Source organism: Sinocyclocheilus grahami, unplaced genomic scaffold (assembly GCF_001515645.1).
Source record: "Sinocyclocheilus grahami isolate Dianchi unplaced genomic scaffold, SAMN03320097.WGS_v1.1 scaffold16.1, whole genome shotgun sequence".
Classification (NCBI taxonomy): domain Eukaryota; kingdom Metazoa; phylum Chordata; class Actinopteri; order Cypriniformes; family Cyprinidae; genus Sinocyclocheilus; species Sinocyclocheilus grahami.
This window is the reverse complement of record NW_015505195.1, coordinates 2694464-2719701: the sequence shown is the minus strand read 5'-3', so window position 1 is coordinate 2719701 and position 25238 is coordinate 2694464. Positions and strand designations below refer to the sequence as shown.

At 36.5% G+C, this 25238-nt stretch overlaps 1 protein-coding gene and 2 pseudogenes across 1 annotated transcript; all 3 read left to right on the top strand.

Moving 5' to 3' along the window:
- The first annotated feature begins 846 nt into the window (after nt 1-846).
- On the top strand, nt 847-6580 carry LOC107549880 (IQ and AAA domain-containing protein 1-like; annotated as a pseudogene).
- A 149-nt stretch (nt 6581-6729) lies between these two features.
- On the top strand, nt 6730-13828 carry LOC107549873 (uncharacterized; annotated as a pseudogene).
- On the top strand, nt 13746-20118 carry LOC107548533 (DNA methyltransferase 1-associated protein 1-like). Its single transcript, XM_016229250.1, has 11 exons — nt 13746-13913; nt 14308-14415; nt 14516-14607; nt 15989-16187; nt 16324-16482; nt 16599-16766; nt 16989-17174; nt 17396-17467; nt 18011-18083; nt 19100-19386; nt 19843-20118. Exons 2-11 carry the CDS (start codon nt 14317-14319, stop codon nt 19900-19902), a joined length of 1395 nt encoding a protein of 464 aa, XP_016084736.1. The 5' UTR covers nt 13746-13913; nt 14308-14316; the 3' UTR covers nt 19903-20118.
- Nucleotides 20119-25238: the final 5120 nt, after the last annotated feature.

Here is a 25238-nt window from a genome sequence, read left to right as displayed (position 1 = left end):
GTGGACACCCTTAAAATAGTTAAATTATGGTGGCAATAATTAAAGTGACAATAGTTTAAAGCTGTGATCTATCCATAAACCCTAGACTGATGGCATTAACAATCTATCCATGGAATCCCTGGGTGTATAAAAGTTGTAAACCCCTTCTCTGTTGAATCCATGTAAAAGTACAATGTGAAAAGACAAACAGCTCTAGTTGCTCTCAGTGAACCTGCTTTTCATTTGGGAATTGGAAGGAAACAGCCTTTTCCCCTCTTGACATCAAGATGCACTCTGGGTTCATACTGACATTAGAAACAGACAAAATAATCTTCAGATACTTAAATGCCACATCTGCATGAGGACATTTCAAACTATAGGCATACTTTACTTTTTAACTTTACATATGGTCATGACAATGGAATAGGCTACTGCATTTTCGACATTGCAAAGCTTAATCTCAGCATAGCTATAGGATAAGTGTTCGCTCTCCTGATATAGTCTTTAACCCATTACCTAAGACATATGATTATTGGAATGCTGTAGTCTACTTACCACCATTGGATGTATTAAAGCCTCATTTGAACAGTTACAGACAAGCAATAAAGATGTTGTACTTGGCGACATCAAGCGGTCTGTTCTCAAACTACAAATAACATTGCCTTTCCCCCAACCCATCTTCCTGAGTCCCATATTATATGTGCATAAAAAGCAACTTTACAGTTGTTAATAACTGTTAAACAGAAGACGCAATTAAAAGATGTGCATTTCAGTTTTATCTTGTTACGGTTAATGTTTCAAACTTTTGTCTTACGTAACTGTCAACGGTAACAAATGACATTTCCACTAATTTGATATTTTACTTAACAACTGGAAGAGGCCTATGACCATAGCGTTCACCCTCAAAAGAGGCGTGTGATTAGGCAGGTGCTGGACAGTGTGATGGGCCGAGTTCTGGAGCTCAAGAACGAAATTGTGGAAAAGGAATTTTCTGAGTACCACTACATGGATGACATCATCCAAGACCTCAGAATAAACCCTGTGAGTGTCTTTAATGCTATAATGGACTTAATACATGTATTAAAACTATAAATCATCATTTCAATCTCATGTTTGTCGAAGGAGGACCTTGAGATTCCAATTCCCAGGTATTTCATTCGGGAGCGGAACAAAGTACTACAGGATAGAGAAAGAATGTTTGCTGCTATATTAAACCAAATGGATGTGACAGACAACAATAATTGGATTGTTTTATGCTCTAATATGACTTCTCTTACCTCTCAAAGCCTCTTGTAATGCACATGTGACTCTGGAGAGGGCCATTAAAGTCATCCAAGTGGCTGAAAGAGCACGGCAAGGCCGACTGAGGGCAAAGTTCATGAGAGAGATCCATAGAGACTCTGAGAGACAGAGGAAAGCTGAGGAGCAAGAGGCAGTTAGCACTGACCAGGCTGTAGTTTGTTTCCAAAAGGTAAAATATAAACTATTATATCCACACAAAATAGTTATAGTGTATATATATATTACTATTAGTTTACACAAAAATGATTTAGAAATACAGTAAATTACTTAAAGTAATTCTAATCTCTATTTAGATGTTTTGAGGTTTCATGCAAAGAAAAATGACAAAAAGGCTGCGTGAAGATAAAATGATATTTCTTGGAATGGTAAGCTGAATTATGTACTACTATCATTCAAAGGTTTGGGGTGGTTAAATTATTGTAATGTTTTTGAAACATTTTGAAACATCTTATGCTGACCAAGGCTGCATTTATTTGATCAAGTATACAATAAAAACAGCAATACTGAATGATTTCTGAAGGGTCATGTGACACTGAAGACTGGAGTAATGGCTAACAAAAAAATCCTCTTTGCTATTACAGGAATAAACTGCACTTTAAAATAGATTTTTTTATTTATATATTATAATAATTTTTCACAGTATTGCTGCATTTATTTGATCAAGTATACAATAAAAACAGCAATACTGTGAAAAATTATTACAATATATAAATAAAAAAAATCTATTTTAAAGTGCAGTTTATTCCTGTAATAGCAAAGATGATTTTTTGTTAGCCATTACTCCAGTCTTCAGTGTCACATGATCCTTCAGAAATCATTCTAATACTGATTTGGTGCTCAAGAAACATTTCTTGTTATTATCAGTGTTGAAAACGGTTGTGCTCAATATTTTTGTGGAAAACATTATATTTTTCAGGATTATTTGATGACTAGAAAGTAAAATAAAATATTTTTGATATAATTTTTTTTAACAATGTAAAAGTTTTTTTACTGTCATTTTTTGTATCAATCCTTGCTGAAGGTAAGGTGCTTTTTGGGTACTTTATTATACATGCAAAGCAAAAGTATGTGCTTTGTATTAATAGTCATAAGTAAATCATAAATATTTTAATGAAGATCATTGTGCTTCTACAGCTTGACTACATTTTGAGTGTACAACCACCATGTTGCCACCAGTAGATGGAACTCTAATACTCTGGCTGTGCCATCTTCAGGCCATTGATCCAAAACGGTCCTATCCATGCCAAACCAAGCTGGATGCCCTAAACAATGAGGCCAACAGGCAGATCAGGCAAGATGAACATGAAGATGACTATCAGAAATCCATTGGATCTCTTATTTATCAGCTCAGGGAAGTGGAGGGTTCAGAAATGAAGGAGACCATGCAAGAGCAGATCCGACAGTTGTTCATAGAGTGCCGGTGAGTGGGATCTCTTGCCAAAGGTTGCACACAGTTTATATTACCTTGGTGTTTTACTGAGCATCTTTTAACAACATTTAACATGAGCACTTGTGAATAGTGATGCAACAGGCTCATTTCCTGACTAACCAGAGGAGGATGGAGGCTCAGCCCTTATAATCGCAGAGAAAACACCTGAGGAGGTAAACGTATTGACATTATTAGAATACATGTTCATCTTTGACCAAAACCTACAGTATATATAGAAAAGGCTCAGTAGAATTACATTTGTTTGGGGTGTTCATTATCTATACTGTTCAGTATGATTATGATTAAATAAAACTAGAATACACAGTATGAAGTGTTTGTCATGTTTTCGTTGACAATCATGTCTTCCTTTGAAGCTGGCAGAAGAACTGGCAGCAAAGGAGGAGGAAGATGCCAACAAAAAGCCGAAGGGCAAGGAGGAGACAAAAGAAAAAGGTAAGAATTGAGGACCTGATATGCGCTTAAAACGACATATTCTAAAACCACAATAACAATGATAAAATAGTAAATAGTAAAACACTGCAAAGAACATTACTGAAAATGTGTACCAAGTATTTCTCTACTGTATATCTCATTGAGTGTAGTTTTTTTTACATGTAACATATGCTGTAACTGTATTATTACAGGAGGAAGAGCCTGGACTGAAGATGCTACCATCTGCCTATCTGGCAGATCTTGAGAGGGGATATGAGACTTTTTCTGGCAAGAAAAATTGAAGAATTAAACATTTATGTGTATTATAACAGCATATCAGTCTCAGGAGAGAGAGTTTGAGTGTGACTATCTCATCTGATCTGCAGAGGTATGGAAAAACAGAAACGAGTCCAAGAATTTTACTCAAAGACACGAGCTGGAGCTGATCAAGGAGGAGAAAAGAAAAGAGATTGAGGTGGAAATAAGAAAGCAGGCGACTGATGGTTCATTGAATGTCTTTTAGCTTGTTGTGAAACCACAGTGACTGCTGTTAAACTGCTCTGTGTACGTGCTGTTTTCCATTTACTGCTGTTTTTTCTTTTTAAAGTCTCCCTGAGATCAAACATTTAGGGTCATGTGTCCCTCACAATTATTGTCATTTTATTAACCTTGTTCTAGCTCTCAGAGACATTGGTTTTTGTTGCTTGTTCAGGTGGATGAACTGATGAGACAGGAACTGGCTAATTGTAAGCTGGCAGTGGATAAAGAAAAAAGCGGAAAGGTCAAGGGTGCTGCAAAAGTACAGTAAATCACTTCTGTTTACATGGATTTATTGGATAACATCAGAGACATTGACTGTACAGTATGTCTTATGTTACACAATGTAATTGAAGAGATAAAATTAATGTCTTTATTCACATTTTGTTTCTTACTGCACAGAAAAAGAAGGCATCAAAAAGTGAAAGGAAGAAGAAGGACAAAGACCTTACAGCGGATAGGTTTTTTTTTTTTAAATTTGGAAATTTGGAATTCTCCGCCATTAAAGGGATAGTTCATATCTTTAATTACTCACTGTCATTATGTTTCACACCTGTGTGACTCTCTTCCATGGAAATCAAAAGGAGAAATTTCTAATAATTGTATTGAATGTTTTTTTCCATGCAGCTGCAATGAATAACGACTAAGGCTTTCAAGCTTTAAAAAACACTCACAAAAGCATCATTAAAGTGGTCCATACTGTGTGACTTTTGAACTATATTTAGAAGACTTAATATACAGAACCAAACAAGTTGTATAAACCACTTTTATGATATCCATTCACTTTCATTAAATGGAAATGCCAGAATATCCCACAGAAATTCAAATTGTGTGTTCCACTGGAGAAAGTCATACAGGTTTGAATAGGAATATGAATACATAAGTAATTAATGACATTTTCATTTTTGGGTGAACGTTTCCTATAAACGTTAAATAATACACTACTGTTCAAATGTTTGGAGTCGGTAAGATATTTTTTTAAAAGGAATGTATTACTTTTATTCAGTAAGTATGCATTAAATAGATCAAAAGTGACAGTAAATACATTTACAGTGATTTTTAAATAAATGCTGTTCTTTTCATCATCAAAAGAGTCCTGAAAGAAATGATCAGTTTCCACAAAAATATTAAGCAGCGCAAATATTTTCAATATTGCTAATAATAAGAAATGTTTCTTGAGCACCAAATCAGCAAATTAGAATGATTTCTGAAGGATCATGTGACACTGAAGACTGGAGTAATAGCTGCTGAAAAAATGAGCTGTGCCATTACAAGAATAAATTACGTTTTGAACTATATTAAGATAAAAAAAGTTATTTTAAATTGTAATTATATTTCACAGTATTACTGTTTTTCATGTATTTTTGCTCAAATAAATGCAGCCTTGATGAGAAATGAGACTTCTTTCAAAAACATTTTTAAAAGTCTTATTGACCCCAAACGTTTGAATTGTCTTTAGGACCACTGAGTCACTGTTTGAAGAGCTGGTTGAACAGGAATTGCTGAAAAAGGCAGATAATGTTAAACTAAAAGATTCTCTAGGTATTTACAATCTGTTTATGATTCTCCTTGAAATACACATATTTTGAAGCCCGAAGCAAACACTTCTAATGGTTGTTTGGCCCTTTCATAAGTTAAACTGGGTTATAGGTTTCTGTAAGTATATACACAATTTTCTAGACACATCATCTCTGTCATTAAAGGGGACTATAGCTACCTCGGCACAACTCTACGACAGTCTGACATTGAGCTTATGCCGTCCTTATCTGATGTTCGGCAAGTTGCTCTCTATGCTGTCTTACCATTAGGTGAGTAAATTGTTCGCTCAGGATTTGCACACTTTTACTTTAGAAATGTTAACTTCTTCATATGATGTCAAGCTGGCCAGATAAATGGATAAAATAAAACATTTTCTCGTCCTATAGGTTCCCAAGCAGTGCATGAGAAGGCTCCCCTGGTGAAAACCATGCTGCTAGTAGGGCGTCAGGGGTGGGTAAGAAAATGTTGGTCCATGCCATCTGCCAGGAGACTGGAGCCAATCTGTTTGACCTTTCAACTTTAAACGTGGCTGGAAAATACCCTGGCAAGAGTGGATTGCAGATGCTGCTGCATGTGGTGTTTAAGGTAAAGGTTAATTTGATATTGGCCTAAATCTGTGATACTGGCCTGCAAATTGTTGATATTTTGATGTACTCTTTACTTTGTATTCTATTTAGGTCACCAAACGGATGCAGCATTCTGTAATATGTATTGGAGAAGCTGAAAAGATGTTTTACAAAAAAGTACCAAAAGATGAGGAGGTGGTAAAGTGTGTAACCCACTTGTGATCTGTCTAATGGTGAAAAAGCAAAATCACAAGTGTTTCCAATCATGCATCTGCAAATTTTCACAGTAATGTGGAAAGAGCTGATAAAAAAGAATGGAGGAGAAGTGACCAGTGACCTGGACCTTAGCTCTCTGGCAAAAATCTCTGATGGCTACACACAGGGTCACATGGTGCAGGTGGTGCGCAGCATCTTGACTGAACGGCGCATTCAGCAATTTCCTAAACGTCCACTAACTGCCTCAGAGTTTGTGTCTCCGTTAGCAAGAATAGACCCTGCGTTTCAGGAAGAAGAAGAGGCACTAAAAGTTAGAAAAATCTCTCAAATGTCTGATAGCATGACTTTTCATTGCCCATTGAAGTAAATAGCTAACTTGACAATACGATATTATGTTTTTGGAAAAGTAAACCCTCATGATATAATATTTCCGGTCTTCTCTATATCTTTTACATATTTTTTTTCACAGAACTGGTATGCTAAGACTCCCCTTGGAAAGAAGAGAAAGCCTGCTAAAAATGTGTGTTGTTTCCAAGAATTCTTCCTGGGTCTGCTGTGGATTGTTGGGGTGCATACATAGAGGTGAAAAGACAGTACGTGCTTCAGATCAAGGATAACTAATGGGAGAAGGGGATTTTGTAGCCCCAGACACGTGGAGCTGTGATTGGACTGGGCTGAAACTGAGACAGCCCCCAGACTAGGGTTTAAAGGATTATCTCTGATTAACAAATGGACAACAACCACTCTGTCAAAGCAACCCAACTCAGTTCTGGTAAACATGTAGATCTGCATATTTCTTTGAAATAGAATATTTTAAAATGTAGTTGACATTGTAGTTGACGACCTGTGATGACAAGGTTGAATTTTCAGCATTACTCCAGTCTTCAGTGTCACATGATCCTTAAGAAATCATACTAATATGCTGATTTGGTGCTCAAGAAACATAAAAAAGGCAACATTTTCAACACTTCAATATTTAAATGTTGAAAACAGTTGTGCTTCTTAATATTTCTGTGGAAATTTATATATTTTTTCAGGATACTTGGATGAGTAGAAAATTACAATTTATTTTAAGAATTAAAAGAATTTTGAGGCACTCATTTGAAATAGAAATATTTTGTTATTAAAAATTACTATATTGTCATTTTAATTTAATTTATTGTGCCCTTGCTACATTAAATTATTCATTAAAAACCTCAAATTTTTTAATGGTTATTTGTCTTTAATTTATATATTCATACAAACCCGATTCCAATGAGAGGCTCTTTTTATACCCAATCATGTTGCCAATTGACCTAATATGCAATTTGGTCCTCCAGATGTTCCTTATATGTACATTTAACTTTTCCGGCCTCTTATTGCTACCTGTCCCAACTTTTTTGGAATGTGTAGCTCTCATGAAGTCCAAAATGAGCCAATATTTGGCATGACATTTCAAAATGTCTCACTTTCAACATTTGATATGTTATCTATATTCTATTGTGAATAAAATATAAGTTTATGAGATTTGTAAATTATTCCATTCCTTTTTTACTCACAATTTGTACAGTGTCCCAACTTTTTTGGAATTGGGTTTGTGTATCAACTTCATATATCAAGACTTTGTAAAAGAGCATAATAGGACCCCTTTAAAGGAATATTTCACCCAAAAATGGAAATGTCTTCCGATTCACTGTCCCACCTTTTTTGGAATGTGTAGCTCTCATGAAATCCAAAATGAGCCAATATTTGGCATGACATTTCAAAATGTCTCACTTTCAACATTTGATATGTTATCTATATTCTATTGTGAATAAAATATAAGTTTATGAGATTTGTAAATTATTCCATTCCTTTTTTACTCACAATTTGTACAGTGTCCCAACTTTTTTGGAATTGGGTTTGTATATCAACTTCATATATAATTTGTAAATCATATCATACATAATGCATTCTTTAATACATCATACCTATGTGGTTATATGTTTTAATTTATACATTAAGTGGTCCATAAGCAGCTTTTGAACACTTGTCAATCATGTGCATTTCCACATCCAGTTTAACACACTTTCCATCCCATTTCCTTTATAGTCACAGAGCAGGAGACTAAAGATCTGATCAAAATCATCATGTAAGTGTCTTCACAAAGATGCCTCAGCATTTTGCATGTATGCTACTCTCCCTTTTTGTCTTTCTTTCTGTCTCTTTTCTTCTCCTTGTCCGTTCCTCATATCTGTTTATATACATGTTCTCACTATTTCTTAGTCAGTGCATGCTCTGCTAAAATGTCACGTCCATCTTCAAAGCTGGTTATGTGCTAAGACTTAAGCCTGGCTGCAGACAGGGCCAAGTGGCTCTTTGCGCTGCTTGTGAGGCAATGTGACTGTACACTTGTGATCTGTGACTTAAAACACTGGTCGAGAAAGGCTATGACACTTCTTGCTCTGTGTTTATACCTGTCATTATCAGGGTAATCTGTTATTTCACAATTGAGTTTAGAGAAGAAATGAAAACAAATATCCTACCATATTCCTTAAAGCTAATTGTACCACCACATGTCTTAATGATTGAGTAATTACATTAACAATTTTAATATTTTACATCAATTTTTTTAAACTGCACTATTAATGTACTGTAAGTACAGTTATTTATTATTATAAGGTATTACTTATGGCATTATCTAAAGCATTATCTCATTTTTTTTAAATATATAAAATTCTTAGATTTATATTTAGTATTATTAGTATTATATTATTTTGCAATATACACTGCTATTCAAAAGCTTGGTGTCATTAATGTAAAACACTGTAGAAAAATTTATATTGTGAAATATTATTACAATTTAAAATAATTTTAATATATTTTAAAATTGAATTTACTCCTGTGATGGCAAAGCTGAATTTTCACGCAGCCATCATTTCATTTTTTTTTTATTGAATAGAAGGTTGCAAAAGAACAGTACTTATTTGAAATAGAATAATTAAATAATTAAATAACATTAATGTCTTTTTTCTCTAAAAAGAAAAAAAGTTGTTTCTGAATAAAGTTATTTTAAAAAAGAAAGACAATCTTATTGACCCCAAACTTTTTAACGTTAGTGTGTTTAATCAAATTTAATGAGTTTGACAACCTAATTGTTTTCAAATAGAGCCCCAGTCCGAAGGTTGGCCCAGTTCCTTTGTGAAGAACCTGTTTCAAATGCTCCTTCAGCCTGGATTTGCTGAACCGTGAGTTTACATACAGAAATCAAGAATAGGTTCAAATTATTATTCATTGTTTTTAGGTCCAGTTATATATTCAACAGGCTCTGGAGGGTATTGGATACATACACAGTATCTTACATCTGGATATCAAAGTAAGTGATTATACTTACTTTATATTAGTATGTACTATAGTTATATTACAGTATTATTAGTATTATAAGTGGCATTCATTTAAGCTTTAATGTATTACAAGAAATTTCACTGATAGGATACTAAAAGATAATCCTTTTCTGACATCGGACTAATTGGTGTCTTTGGTAAAGACATCTTCTGACATGTGGCTGTCCTTCTAACGTTTTGCTAAACTTATTTTTAAACCTTTTCTCTGCAGACAGATAATATCCTAATGGTGTCCTCTGCGAGAGAAGACATCAAAATCTGTGATTTTGGCTTTTGCCAGGAAATTGACAACTCCAGACACCAGTACAGCAAGTTTGGGACACCTGAATTTGTTGCTCCAGAAATTATCCACCAAGAACCTGTGACTATAGCCACTGATATCTGGTAAACAAACTTGTGGTGAACAAAATTTGTGATGTTCAGAAAAACAATTCTGTCCGCTTGATCATTGTTATTTTTTATTTATTCCAGGTCAGTGGTCTGGTTACTTACTTATGGTGAGTGCATTGAAGAAATGGAGCAAGCAGATATTTTTCTTTATTTTTCTTTCTATTTTATCTGTAATCTGCAATTCTGTATGTCTATAAAATCTAAAAATAATTGTACTGTACTTTTCTTTAATATTGCTTTTTTCTCGGTAGCTTAACATGCCACTGTCCTTTCTTTGGGGAGAACGACCGTGCCACACTGATGAAGGTCGCTGAGGGTTTGCTGTACTGGGACACTCCTGAGATCATAAGCAGAAGTGCGGAGGCACAGGACTTCCTACATAGGGTTCAACAACCAGACCCAGAGTAAGAACTGCTTACATGCGTGTATTTGAAGTTTTTGTGAGAAGCAGTACATAAAGCTGCTTTGTTTCACCCTCTGCATCTGAGTGTTTGAGTCATGAGGGGTTTCAGGTAGGTAGTCATCTGTGTTTATACCAATAAGCAAACATAAAATAAGCCGTGTGCACAAATAGAATTCACGTTCATCAGAAATGTGATTACTTTTAGGGTTATTATGAAGATGAAGAACCTGAGGACAAATACCAAAATTTTTTTATCTTTTATTTCAAGTAGAAAATGGCAGGTAAGATTTTAAATGATTTCCTCTGCCATTGAATGTCTTCCTACACTTTTCTGTGCTTCTTCCCTTTTCTTTCAGCGTTCCTTGACATGTCTCGACACGGTTCTGACTCTGAGACCGATCCCAGAGTTGTTGGAGGCTCCTCTGCGTGACATTTCAATTACTGCTGCAAGGAAGACCCAGGAGCCCAGCAGCACCTCCCTGAGTAGTGGATCCTCCTCAGAGTTTGATGAGGCAGATGCCTGGGACTTCCTCCAGCAGGTGAGCCAGGAGGATGAAGATGATTTGGAAGAAGATGAAGAATATGACCCATATGCTCATGTGTCAAAGACGCCCACAGTTCTAAAACAGGGTGAAGATGACGTGCTTATTGGTGAGGACCAAATTCACAGCAGCCCGCTGGTGATTCCCATGACCACACCATTAACAGAGCCGGTCAGTTTGGAGAGGAGGGAACAGTAGCCCCTACACTCTTAAAAATAAAGGTGCTTCACGATGCCATAGAAGAACCTTTTTGTCTAAATGGTTCCATAAAGAACCTTTAACATCGGAAGAACCTTTCTGTTTGACAAAAGGTTCTTTGTGGCGAAAGAAGGTTCTTCAGATTACAAAAAGGTAAGAAAGAGATGGTTCTTTAAAGAACCTTTGACTGAATGGTTCTTTGTGGAACCAAAAATGGTTCTTCTATGGCATAGCTTGAAGAACCTTTTGAAGCACCTTTATTTTTAAGAGTGTATCTTCACCTCTCTGAGTGAGATGAAGTATTTGATCCCATACCACGTTCATTGTAGCCGAGCAGCTCTCACCCATGTCTGCTCGTCACATGACGCTTCGGGATAAAATCTAAGCTAAAAAGCAAGAGCGTGGCCGTAAGCCCCTCCGCGCCAGCCTCTCCAGCAGGTTAAATGAGCCCCTCATAGAGTATGTAGAATATTCCCCAGATATAGAAGCTAATCGTAACCAAAGAAGAGGATCAATGCATTCGTCTATCCTCAAGTCAAGCTCATTTGATAGTGCAATAAGCGCTGCCCATCCAACCACACACACCCAGAGAAGAAGCAGGTCATTAGATGTATACACACTACGCTCTCCAGCTTCAACTGAGCCAACAGTGCAAGGAGAGGATGAGCATGATGTCAAAGGAAGCCAGAAACCAGATGTCACTGATGAGGAAGAGTAGAAAACTGAAGAAGTCCAAGTGAGTAGGAAACTTTGCCGTCGTTCTGCGTTTTTGCCAAAGAAGGGCCCAGTAATCATGAGAAAGGTGAGAGTACAGGTTCATGAACCCGAAGAAGGATATCAGCCAGTCTCGCAAAGTTCTTGTGAGGATGACAACCAGTTGCAGGTCACGGAAACAGAGGCAAGAAATTTAGGTGATGAGGAGAGCATGGATGGCTCACAGCTTTCGCTATAGCATGCTTGCTTGACCACAGTTCAGAGGCCTCTAGCAGGGTAGGCTCACATGAAGAGCTCTCCCACAGACACCACAATGATGAGATCTTGATCTCTGGATCCTCTGGAAAAACATCTCCATGCTCTTTACTACAGGACTCTGAGGATGAGGACATGGAGAATGCCCTTAGATCTCTTCGCCAAGACCTCCCGCAAGCTTAGCCAAGACGACGCACCAACAGTTCAAGTTCTGGTCTAAATGAGATGTGCAATAAAAGTGACGTCCTTCTGAGAAGGCAGGACGAGAAAGCAAAGAGTTGCTTCAAAGACATGCCTCAGCCCCAGCTCTACAAGCCAACCCCCCTAGTGGGAAATCTTCTAAGCCTGGATTCATGAAGATCTTCCACAAGCACTTGTGGGCTAGCCATTCTTCTCCTCAACTAGAAGGCTCAGAAAAGAAACAAACAGAAGGAGCATCCTCACAACCCAAGACTGCTCTTTTAATCCTGAGGAAGAAGATGCGAACTTCAGCCTCTAGCATTACAAAACTGTTTACCCGACAGTCCAGTAAGGAGGACGTAGAGAAGAAGAAAGGCAGTAGGCTACTATTGTTGCTTTAACACAGTTGAAAATACACTATTCAGTTTTAAAAAATACCTTTGGTTGTGCATAATAATTATATCTCAAATATTTTCTGACAGGACCAATTGTGAAGAACCCCTCCCCTGTCATGCCAGAGAAAATGACTTGCCCTGCAACTGTACCAACCGCCAACTCATCCGAAAGTCCTCACAAGAAGTCCAAATTGTTCTCGCTGAAAGTGACGATATTTAAGAAAATCAAAGGTTAAACAACTAAAAAAAACATTAAACTGTTCCATGTAATTATTTATTGTAGATACACTACCACTCAAATGTTTGGGGTCTGTAAGATTTTAAGATTTTTAAAAAAGAAGTCTTTTATGCTCACCAAGGCTGCGTTTATGTAATTTATTCCTGTGATGGCGAAGCTGAATTTTCAGTATCATTACTCCAGTCTTCAGTGTCACATGATCCTTCAGAAATCATTCTGATGTGCTGATTTGATGCTCAAGAAACATATTATTAATGTTGAAACCACGATACATTTTTTTCAGGATATTTTGATGAGTAGAAAATGGAAAAGAACAGAAATATTTTGTAACATTGTAAGTGTCTTTATTGTCACTTTTGTTCAAATTAAAGGGATAGTTCACCTTCAGTTGCTGGTCCCCATTGACTTCCATAGTATGGAATATAAAAAACCTATTGCAAGTCAATGGGGACCAGCAACTGAAGGTGAACTATCCCTTTAATTCGTCCTCACTAAAAGTATGAATTTAGTTAAAAAAACGAACTGACCCCAAACTTTTGAATGGTAGAGTATTTCATAAAGTTGAAATTTAAATTGTTTTCTGATTTCCAACCAGAAAATCCAGTCAAACCATCCAGGCCAGATGTCATTCAGCTGTCATTCAATACCATGACTGAGGTGTCCTTGAGCAAGGCACCAAACCCCCAACTGCTCCCCGGGCGCCGCAGCAAAAAATGGCTGCCCACTGTTCCGGGTGTGTGTTCACGGTGTGTGTGTGTGTTCACTGCTGTGTGTGTGCACTTTGGATGGGATAAATGCAGAGCACTAATTCCGAGTATGGGTCACCATACTTGGCCACATGTCACTTCACTTCACTATAATAGTTTCATACAATGCATGTATGTTTTTGTCCGCATTACTGCAAACTGCCATACACTTACAATAAATGTTTTATTATACTGTAAAACCTGTTGTTTTGTAGTTTGACTATACAAAGACAGTTGCTATTTTTAAACACACAAACCCCTAAGCAAGGCATTTTATGAACCCTGGTTGACAGTATTGTAGATGCACTTCTTCTTTTTGTTCTATAGGTGGCGATCATTTGCACAAGTGTGTCAAGACGCACAGAGAAGCCGACCATCGAAGAGGAGAACTGCATCCGCCGATGAATACAGCATTTCAGCCAACACTGACCCGTAAATAAAGACCAGCGTATTTATTTTAGATACACAGACTACCTGTATTTTTTGTCAGGTAAGATTGAATGTTACTTTTAATACCCTTATAGTTCATAAGTGCAGTTCTAGAAGTACTATATGAGCTCAATCTGGTTCCCGCCTGTCAGGTAGCGTGTAAGCTCATTGATTCCGAGATTTCGTGTTTATTAGCGCTTCGTCTTTTAGCTACTATTTATTACTTTATCTTCTACTTGCTTAAACAGACCCAGCAGACAATTTTGAATATTTAACCCTGATGTATTTTCTGTGTTAGTGTGTATTGGTTGTCAGATTTACTGCAGCAAGCAAGTTAATTCATTTAGCACTCATATAACAAAGACTATCCTTATTTTCAAAAGCAAACCAATCACTTCATTGTATATGTATATTATAATGCACCTCTTTGCTTATCATTTTGTTGGAACTATTAGTCCCTCACCATGACGACCGGTGCTGATGTGAGGGATATTCTGGAGCTGGCAGGAGGAGACAATGATTCAGGACCCATCAGCAAGAAGGACATCATCAACTCAGACAAGGTAAACTGTCACAGATGAGAACCGACACCATTAGACTTTCTGTGACCCATGCTTTAGCTTTGTATTGTTGAGACTATTCTCATTCTGTTTGTTGTTGTAGAAAAAAGCCAAGAAAGTGACAGAGACTTTAACCTTCAAGAGACCAGAAGGAATGCACAGAGAAGTTTATGCCTTGCTGTATTCAGATAAAAAGTAAGTTGGCAGGCGCAGCTCAGCTTTTTCATCTCATTGTTTTATTGCCCATATTATGAGATTGTATTTGCATTGCCTTCTAAAAATTGATTCCCATGGCTAATGACAGATCATTTGGCTGTTTGAATGTATCATTCTTTTTGTTGAAATGACTAAAATGACTAGAAAACATGTTTTGTTGTATTAGTTGTACAACCAATAGGTTTGTATGAGTTTATTATGAGATTTTATTATAGCTGAATAATTCCCAGCTCTTGTAAATGAAAAATCAATAAATATATATACATATATTTTTATAAAAGTAAATATATACTTAATATACACTACTATTCAAAAGTTTGGGTTTGGTAAGTTTTTTTATATATATATATATAAGTCTTATGCTTGCCAATGCTGCATTTATTTGATCAGAAATACAGTACAAACAGTAATATTGTGAAATATTATAATTTTAAAATAACTTTTTTTTCTATTTTAATATAATTTAAAGTGTAATTTGTTCCTGTGATGGCAAAGCTGAATTTTCAGCAGCCATTACTTCAATCTTCAATCTTCAATGTCACACGATCCATCAGAAATCATTTCAATATGCTAATTTGGTGCTCAGGACACATTTCTTATTAATTAATATTAATGTTGAAAACAGTTGTGCTCCTTAATATTTTTGTGTAAACCATGGTACATTTTTCAGGATACTTTTATGAATAGAAAGTTCAAAAGAACAGTATTAATTTGAAATAGACATTTTTTGTAACATTATAAATGTATTAACTGTTATTTTTGACCAATTTAATGCATCCTTGCCGAATAAAAATATTAATTTGTTTAAAAAATACTTATTGACCCCAAACTTTTGAACAATTGTGTGTATGTATACTTTCCGTACCCACTGTATATATATATATATAATATATATATTTTTTTTTTAATTTTTTTTGTTTTATTTATTTATTTATTAGGGATAGGGATGCAACAATACAGTTAGGCCACGGTTCAATACATGTCTACTTAAAATTTCTTTTGAGAGAAGTATTATTTTTATTATTTTTACCCAAAATAGGATGGATTGGCCATTATTGAGCACTATAAACACATGTAATGTCAGTTTTATTCATGCTGGAAGCCGCTGGAGGCCGCCCTCATGCAGAAACTCCACAGAAGTAATAGAACTGATAACACTCCAAATGTTTGTCGTCTGTTGCTTTTTTCAAATATGTTTTGTTGTGGGACTAGTTAAAATTTTGGCAAGTGAAAATAAAAGAAAAAGCATAAAAGAAAAACTTTTATTGTTGAGCCCTGTATGCTGTCCGTGGAATCTGATATTGTTACGCTGAAAAGTGACAACATATAATGAAGTTTTATATGGTTTTCCCTCTTGCAGTCGGGATGCCCCTCCCCTGTTACCGAGTGATACTACGCAAGGCTACCGGACAGTGAAAGCGAAACTGGGCTGTAAGAAGGTGAGGCCCTGGAAGTGGATGCCATTCTCTAATCCAGCCAGAAAAGATGGAACCATCTTCCATCACTGGAGACGTGCAGCAGAGGAGGGAAAGGACTACCCATTTGCTCGCTTCAGCAAGGTAGGAAAGAGAGAATGATATTGAACAGAGTAGGAGAAATTGACATAAGTAGAGGAGAGAAGAGATTATTTATTATTCTTGTTTTGAAATTGACATTCATGTTGCATGTTATTGAAAATATTATTCCTGTTTCAAGACTGTGCAGGTGCCTCTGTACTCAGAGCAGGAGTATCAGATGTATCTTCATGACGATGGATGGACGAAAGCTGAAACGGATCACCTGTTCGACTTGTGCAAACGTTTCGACCTGCGGTTTATTGTTATACATGATCGCTATGATCACCAACAGTACAGAGTAAATTCCTCTACAAGATTCAATTTTGTAATGAACATAAAAAAGTAACTTGACCATGTTACAATTTGCTTCTTTCTAATCACATTTCCTCACTGATTTAATTGTTATTATTGTAGAAACGCTCTGTTGAGGATCTTAAGGAGCGTTATTACCACATTTGTGGCAAACTGACAAAAGTTCGGGCAGGAACAGGTACAGAGCCTAAGATCTACATATTTGATGCTGGTCATGAGAGACGCAGGAAAGAGCAGCTCGAGAGACTTTTCAACCGCACTCCAGAGCAGGTGAGAACACTCAGAACAAGACCAATCTTTATCAGTCTGCATAATGATTGCAACAGTGATGCAGAAATTTAATAATATTTTCAGTTCATTATGAAACTGTGGTGGGTGCCAGAATTTTGGTAATTAATGTGACACACTGGAGGTAATGGTGTAAGTTCGTAATAAGTGATGGGTACAAGCTTGATCTTATTTAGACAATGTGCTTCCGTTTCCTTTCTGTAGGTGGCAGAAGAGGAATACCTGATCCAGGAGCTGAGGAAGATTGAGACGCGCAAGAAGGAGCGTGAAAAGAAGGCCCAGGACCTCCAGAAGCTCATTACAGCTGCTGACACGACGACAGAGATGCGCAGAGCTGAACGCAAAGCCACCAAGAAGAAGCTGCCGCAGAAACGAGAGACAGAAAAACCTGTAAATATTTCTTTATTTACCCCTCAAACTGTCTAAATTCAATTTTTAAACTGTCTGTGATAGTAATAGTGGTTTGATGGGGGAAGAAAAACTGTATTTTCAATTGCAATCATCCTAATTTTGCACTTTCTTTGCAAAAAGTAAAAAAAAAAAAAAATCTGTAAACTTTAATACTTTCTACCACTTGCTCCTCTAATACTCTCTCATCTGGCCAATGGCAGGCTGTTCCTGAAACCGCAGGCATCAAATTCCCAGACTTCAAATCTGCTGGTGTTTCACTACGGAGTCAGAGAGTAAGATCAACTTACACACTTTGACAAAACTGACCCCTGATCCTTTTCTTAATATACGATCTCTGCATAATATTATGACACATCCTTCTTCGCTGCAGGAGCCTATGGCGTTTAACTTCTCTCTCATTAGCCAGGAGTTGATTGATTCACACAGTCATAGGTAGAGTGATCTACCCACAGGAAGGCATTCCTCCTAAAGAGTAATGAAGGGAGGTTGCTCTATATAAAACGTATTAAGGATGGTACTGGGGTACTGTATGACTCAGATGTGGCTGGTCATCTATTAGTCAGACTTGGGTGCATAAACATGTTTTGATCTGCCCTCTCTGAAGTGTATTTCAGGGGTCTTATGAATGAAAGATGACCCCATTTTTATTCCATTGCTCACACTTTTTAGCCATCTGAGGTGTTAAAGGTGTTAATGTTCCAGCTAGAGTTCCAACACCTCATGGATTAAGACATGAGCACACAAGCGCAATTTAAGTTTACTGAAAGTTTATTTGTAATTATAGATTTTGATAACTAATGAATTTGTGTGCTTAGATGAAGCTGCCCAGCTCAGTTGGACAGAAGAAAATAAAAGCAATTGAACAGATCCTGACGGAGCAAGGAGTGGGTGAGTAGCATTTTTATAAGCATTTCTTCTCTCTTCTGACTTGCCTATCAAATGATTCTATAGCCATTTCTACTGAACAGTAATAAAGAGATTCAATCTAAAAATGGTACTGATTCTGATTCACGAGCTCTTGATTTCAATTCTAATTTTAATTAAATTGATTAATTTAGGAAAATTTCAGTTGTAATACTGATTTTGCTTGATTTTGTATATTATGAAATGTTCTTTTCTTACATATGCATTTCTTGTATAAAAATAATATAACATTATATACATTTGTTTTAAAATGACAAATTGCTGTAAATCACATGAAATAGTTTACAGTAGTCAACATTTGAAGTGGATCAAAAAAGTTCATTAAAGTTGTCCTAAGACAAAAACGGTTATTGTTTTGGTTTTAGGTCAACTTTGATGAAAGGTTTTGATCCACTTCAGATGTTGACTACTGTAGATATTGAGACTTTTGAATGGGGTTTATTATGATTTAAAAAAAAATGATGAGCATTATATGGACAGGCTCAAAGCAGTTGTTTACTTGTGAAATGGATTGCTATGTTTGAGCTTTGTTTCACTAAAAATAACTTTTAAAATAATTATTTGTGATTTGGACTGCAATGCTCATGATGTATGCTATTGCATGCAGCCTGTTGGGACAAAGCAATAGAAACATATATTTATATAAATATATTTTTGTATTTACATTTTATTCCATTATTTCAGAGTACAGTGCCTTTTTTATCTCATAACATTGTTCAGATTTTAAACTCTAAAATATGACTTCGTTTGCCATGGTGCAGAAAACACTGGCATAGAATAAAATGATTGATTGATCCTGGAATTTTAAGAATCAGGATTGGGATTGTTGAAAGGAGAACATTTTTACCCAGCTATAGTGTTCTTCATCTAAACCTTTTAAAATCAATTCTTGCAAACAAACAAAAAATAACTACACAGTTCTAAACACAGAATTTGCTTTGAACCATCTCATAACATATCCCTTATCCTTTCCTCGATAGACCTCAACCCCATGCCCACAGAGGAGATTGTGCATATGTTTAACGAGCTCCGCAGCGACCTAGTCCTGGTTTATGAGTTGAAGCAGGCCTACAGTAACTGTGAGTACGAACAGCAGATGTTGCGGCACCGCTATGACGCTCTGCTAAAATCAGGGGGCGCCGTCACACCACTGAGTGAGAGCAGTGGAGCACCTGACAGTCAATCCTGGCCCTGCGTTGATGACATCAAAACCGAAGCCAAAGAGCAGCTTATTGATGTGGTTGGAGCTCCACTCACTCCAAATTCGGTGAGTTTTCAGCGGGAAGTAACTACAAGTGCCTATCTGTAAATTGCTTCCATTGTCCTCATTTGTAAGTCCTTTTGGATAAAAGCGTCTGCTAAATGACTAAATGTAAATATAAATTGCTATGACTTAATAAATTATTGGCTTGTTAATTAATGATAGACCTACTTTAGTGATAGACCTCAACAAGCATCATCATGCAATTTGATCTCCTTTTAAACATTAAAAATATTTATTTGAAACCCAATTATTTATTTTCAGATTTTTTTTTTTTACATATTTTTTTATTATACATCATCTACTGATGTATTGATTTAAAGCATAAATTATTTTACAAAATTATAAGCGTTTAATGTTTTTAAACAATTTAATGCATGTGAATTTTTTAAAATGAAACTAAAATTTACATACAATTCCACTGGTATTAATATTTCAACATGGTCTCTTCTCTTTGCGCAGCGCAAACGCAGAGAATCTGCCTCAAGTTCCTCATCTATTAAGAAGGTGAAGAAACCGTGACATAAATGACTTTGTAAACTCAATTGGACATTTTTTGGAAGAGGATAGAGAGGTTTGTGGAGCTCTCTTAAGTGATTGCCTGCTTCAGGGTCAGAGGGTAAGGTTGTGGTTGTAGGTCATCTGTTATGTGCTCTTTTGATGACCGCTCTCTCTGTTAATGTATTCATCACAATGACTACCCTCTCTGTCCACCACCCCTCAATCCCACCTGCTTCCCTCTCTCCATTCTCAAGACCAAACCTGTACCATGACACAGACCACCCTTGACAACCTTTTCCATTATACCACCTCTTCTGTCCAACCAGGCAGCCTAAACCCAGATGAACTGTAAATTGGCAGAAGAAAAGAAAAGTCTGCTTTTCTGTCTGAAATGAACGTATGCTGGACAGATGGTATGAGTGACTGTTTATTGAAAGTGTGTTTGCTTTTTGGCTGCATCTTGAAACGGCAGGCTCTGGAAAAAATGTCTCATTTTTTGGAGGTGTCCCTGTCTAACTGGCGTCTTTACATCTGCCATTCTGATTTGCCTGTTTTCACCTGCAGTCCTGCTTTTTCTCAGAAGAGCAGTAAACCGAGTGTCACCCATCTCAAATAGATGCTCTTGTATATTGAGCTCATTACCTGTAAAATGTCATTGTGTTTAATAAATGTTTTCCCCCCCTAAGTGTTTCCCTTTTGATTTGTAAAAGTGTAATGAAAGGGAAAAAAAATGAAATCGAATATAAATATCTTGTGACCATGATTCAGGGTTGTAATGTGACTGCTATTTAGGTTATGGACTGGTTTAGATAATGAACGTATGCTGGACAGATGGTATGAGTGACTGTTTATTGAAAGTGTGTTTGCTTTTTGGCTGCATCTTGAAACGGCAGGCTCTGGAAAAAATGTCTCATTTTTTGGAGGTGTCCCTGTCTAACTGGCGTCTTTACATCTGCCATTCTGATTTGCCTGTTTTCACCTGCAGTCCTGCTTTTTCTCAGAAGAGCAGTAAACCGAGTGTCACCCATCTCAAATAGATGCTCTTGTATATTGAGCTCATTACCTGTAAAATGTCATTGTGTTTAATAAATGTTTTCCCCCCCTAAGTGTTTCCCTTTTGATTTGTAAAAGTGTAATGAAAGGGGAAAAAAATGAAATCGAATATAAATATCTTGTGACCATGATTCAGGGTTGTAATGTGACTGCTATTTAGGTTATGGACTGGTTTAGATAAAAAAAAAAAAAAAAAAGTAGTACTGTAAGCCAAGGTAAAATTTTCACCCTCATCTGAAGCTGAAAGCGTTAACTAAACACACCCACGCGTTGATGTGTTCCGTGAGATCCGTGTATTTGGCTCCGCATTTGTGAGGCGCTCTGTGCGTTTTAAATTAGCTGTCAAGCGCGCGCATCAATAACGTGAACGGCGCGAGCTCTGCCGCTCGTCAAAGCCACTTCATGAATTCGCCGCGATAAAGACATCTCCAGTAAATTCATTACAGTATTGAACATGACAGGAAACATTTATAATTTGCATGTCAACTGCATAACCCGTGATAAATGTATTCGAGACAGTAGTGAGCCTCAACTGAGGCGATAGCATAAGACCTTCTGACTGAAAGGTTTCTTAAAGGTTTGCTATTCAAATTTATTTTATATGACAGATATATTTTAATTTAAAAGTTAACAACTGTAGTTAAAAATTTATTTTATTAAACTGTCGTGTGTAGGATAACTTGAGTTAACGGGCCATTAAGACCAAGGACAATATCCAATTCTTAAAATGGGTAACTTAAGTCCATACCACAGCTATAACCACAACTGTAACTAAAAAGCTTTAGTAGTTGTTAATTCTATGAGAATATGGAAGTCCACACCTCAGCTATTCCGATTACGCCAATGTCATTGGAATCACTTACAGAATGATTTCGGCTTTCAAAAGGCCGTTCTCACCAACAATGGTAAGCAAAAATATAACCATAAAGGCCCCTATTGTCATATATTTCTCTTTAATAACTATAATAGCGTCCGGACCAGCTGATGATAACGTCTGTTTATTGAAAGTGTGTGCTGCAGACAGTCTTTTGCCGCTTTAAATGTTCAGGCTCTTTAAAGTATGGATTCTGATTGCTGTCAGTGTTTATTTCGTTCATCACCTGGAAAAAGTGTTCTGAACGTGATTCCAATTCCTGTGTCATTATCTTTATACCTGTGGTGTGGACTTCCTTGTTCTCATAATAGTTCTCTTTGAGACACACAATATAAATGTATACGCAATATCACACAAAAACTATAGCTTAATGGCTGTATTATATGGCAATGTTAGCAGTGTGCTATTTTTTAATCCATACATTTTATACACAGGACGTTATTATGGACTTACATTTCTGACTAAATTCAGACAGTATATTTTCTTCACCAATGAAAATAGCTTCTAAAGAAACCAAAGCATCAGGCTTTGTGGGTTACCAAGCTATGCACAGAAACAGAGTAAGTAATTAGATTCAGCAAGTTTTAATTATTTTACAAGCTCCCTTAACATTGTTTTAAATATGAGGTAAGTGGTAGCGTCCACTGGAAAATAATTAATCCTCTTTCTTGTCTGACTTTAGATAATAAAGCGGCTTCCATGGTACCTGAGGAAAGCTATAGCAGCTGTGATCTGTTGAGATGAGAGAAAGTGAAAAACAGTGGTAAAATTGATTCTTGGTGTCTATATTTCATGTTGGAAATTGGCTCGTAAATCCCAACATATGATCTATGGTGGCCATCCTTGGGGAAAAAAAATCAGTAAGTGTGTAATTTCTCCCTTGACAGAACACAGCCGAAAGACGATCCTTCTTTTCCCCTCTCTCTTCTTCTGTTTCTTTTCGTGACTTTGTGATGACTCCATCTCATTACAGCAAATCCATTTATCAAGTGTGTTACTAAGCAAATCTCATTCCAAAATTTTGAATGTGCATCTGTGTCATTCTCAGATGAGGATGAAGTTCATGTGAGCAGTCTCATGTCTTTCCTCTTATGCTTTTCTTGTTTGTTTTTTTTGTCTTGAATGCAGGGTGAATGGCTTGCGTTCATGTTAATATGTCTTTGGGAGCCCAAACAGGGTCATTGCATTGCTACCCATGTAAAAATGTAAATGGCTGAGCAATGGGGATGAGCATCGAGCAGAACCCTGGAGGAGTGGTTTATTATCACGACGAAGAAGTGATGGTGTGAAACGAGAGCTCTTTATCAGAGGCACTGGAGTAGAGAAGAGCTTTTTAATCATGACCTAAGAGGGGTGAAGGTTTTTTTTATCATAATTGAAGTCTTTCCAGGGCTAATTGTGGCTATACGTCATTGTCCGAGAGCACGCCTAGAAGCAGATGCGGTAGGGATATGATGGAGAAGAGATAGTCAGGAAAAAGACGACTTGAGGTCTGTCATCGAGGGAGCGAGGCTTCATAGAGTTTTCATCACTCTATCTAAATGCATAGATCTCCATCACAGTCAGATGATGATAATGAGCTTTCATTGAACTTCAAAGTACATGTTCTGAAAGGGTGAAACTCATTTAAAAATCTAAAATAAACTCATTGTCTGATCCCTATTTTTTTCTTTTTTAAATATCAACATAGGTGAGTTCATCTCCAAGAAAGACAATGGAATTCTTTATTCAAGTTATGGTGGACTTTGCTGATTTCAGATTTGAGAAGCAATAGTTGACGTCTGCAGGGAAAGGTCAGTGTAGTGCATTTCAGCTTCCTTTTACTTATTAGATGAGGTTACTGTCCCAGTCGCCTGCTAGTAGTTATGCTTACGGCCAGTTTTAACCACCCCAGTCTGCTTTGGACAATGTTTCGATATCCATGCCCTTAAGACAGTTAGAAAAGAAGGTTATGAAATGGGGACACTTTATGTGTCTCTGGAGAAAACTCGTTATTCACTCAGTAGGACACCTTGGTAAGTAGAGGGGAAACATAACTGGAGACCGACATTAGGCATTTTTCTGAAATATAATGCAGAAATGTTTAGATTTGTAGCTGAGTGCAACTGATTTGGGTACTTAGCAAGGATGCATTAAATTGATCAAGTCACAGTAAAGAGGTTTATAATGTTACAAAAGATTTCTGTTTCAAATAAATGCTGTTCTTTTGAGCTTTCTATTCATCAAGTAATTATAAAAAAGGTATCATGGTTTCCACAAATATATCATGCAGCCCAACTCTTTTCAACATTGATATGTTTCTTAAGCACCAAATCAGCATATTAGAATGGTTTCTGAATGTGACACTGAAGACTGGAGTAATGAATGCTGAAAATTCAGCTTTTCAATCATGGGAATAAGTTACATTTTTAAAGTATATTGAAATGGAAAACAATTATTTACATTTTAATATTTCACAGTATTACTGTTTTTACTGTATTTTTGATAAAAAAAATGCAGCCTAATAACATAAATCTTCATCAGGTGTATTTCAATTGGAAGTTTTCTTAATTGTGTATGCTAAAAATGTTAATCTTTAGAAACAGTAATTTTGTAACAGTTACATATAATCTTGACCAAATTTCAAAATGAATATCCATTTTTATGCTATGCATTATAACTTTGTCTTAAGTTCTCTCATAGCATTGAAGACTCAATTTAGGTATTATGTTTACGAAAACATTTTATCTATAATTTTAATATTGGCCATTCATCAGTGATCGCTTAATCGGAATTAAAATAATTATCAGTACATCCTTAACACAAACATATGTAAACAAGAACCTTACCCTTTGGAAAGCATTAACAAGCATAAAGGAAATGCTTTTGAAGTGACATTGACAAGCTTTTACTCACACTGTTAAGTAAAACATTGTTAAGTTCATTGAGAGAAAGCTGTTTCTGTCCCATCTAGCAGCCAAGCCAGATGGCTGTGAGCAAGACAGAGAGTAGTTATTCTGCTCCATCCCTTTGACCAGCACTTCCTCAATTATCAGACTGACGTTTCATTAGCTCCAGCAGCTGATGCCACAGTGGAGGAGCACTGAAGTGTGGTGAGAAGAACTGAAGGTAAAAACGACTCATGCTAGTTGCTAGGTTGCTAATTTTAGGAACCATTATATTAAATCCTAAAAATGCCTGAGCCAGGGTTACGTTTGCTATCAAAGCCAGTGGAAATTTAGTTGGCGGTAAAAACAGGCTTTTACGTGTGTACTTTGAGAGAGGTTATCACAGGGCTAAGCCCAGGGAAAGTGGCAGATTTAAAGGATTCAACCCCAAGATGCTGTTGAGCTAGCACGGATGACAGGCCTCTTCCTCTGCTGTCAATTTCAGCAAGAGATTAAACCCAAGAATAAAGCTTGGACCATAAAATATATAAGACTTTGGTACC

What these genes read in the sequence shown, in the direction of transcription:
- LOC107548533 (XM_016229250.1), top strand. Translation starts at nt 14,317, where the DNA reads ATGACGACCGGTGCTGATGTGAGGGATATTCTGGAGCTGGCAGGAGGA. An exon ending in TTGCTGTATTCAGATAAAAA is followed by an intron (nt 14,608 to 15,988) that starts GTAAGTTGGCAG and finishes TCCCTCTTGCAG; the next exon opens with TCGGGATGCCCCTCCCCTGT. An exon ending in ATGATCACCAACAGTACAGA is followed by an intron (nt 16,483 to 16,598) that starts GTAAATTCCTCT and finishes TTATTATTGTAG; the next exon opens with AAACGCTCTGTTGAGGATCT.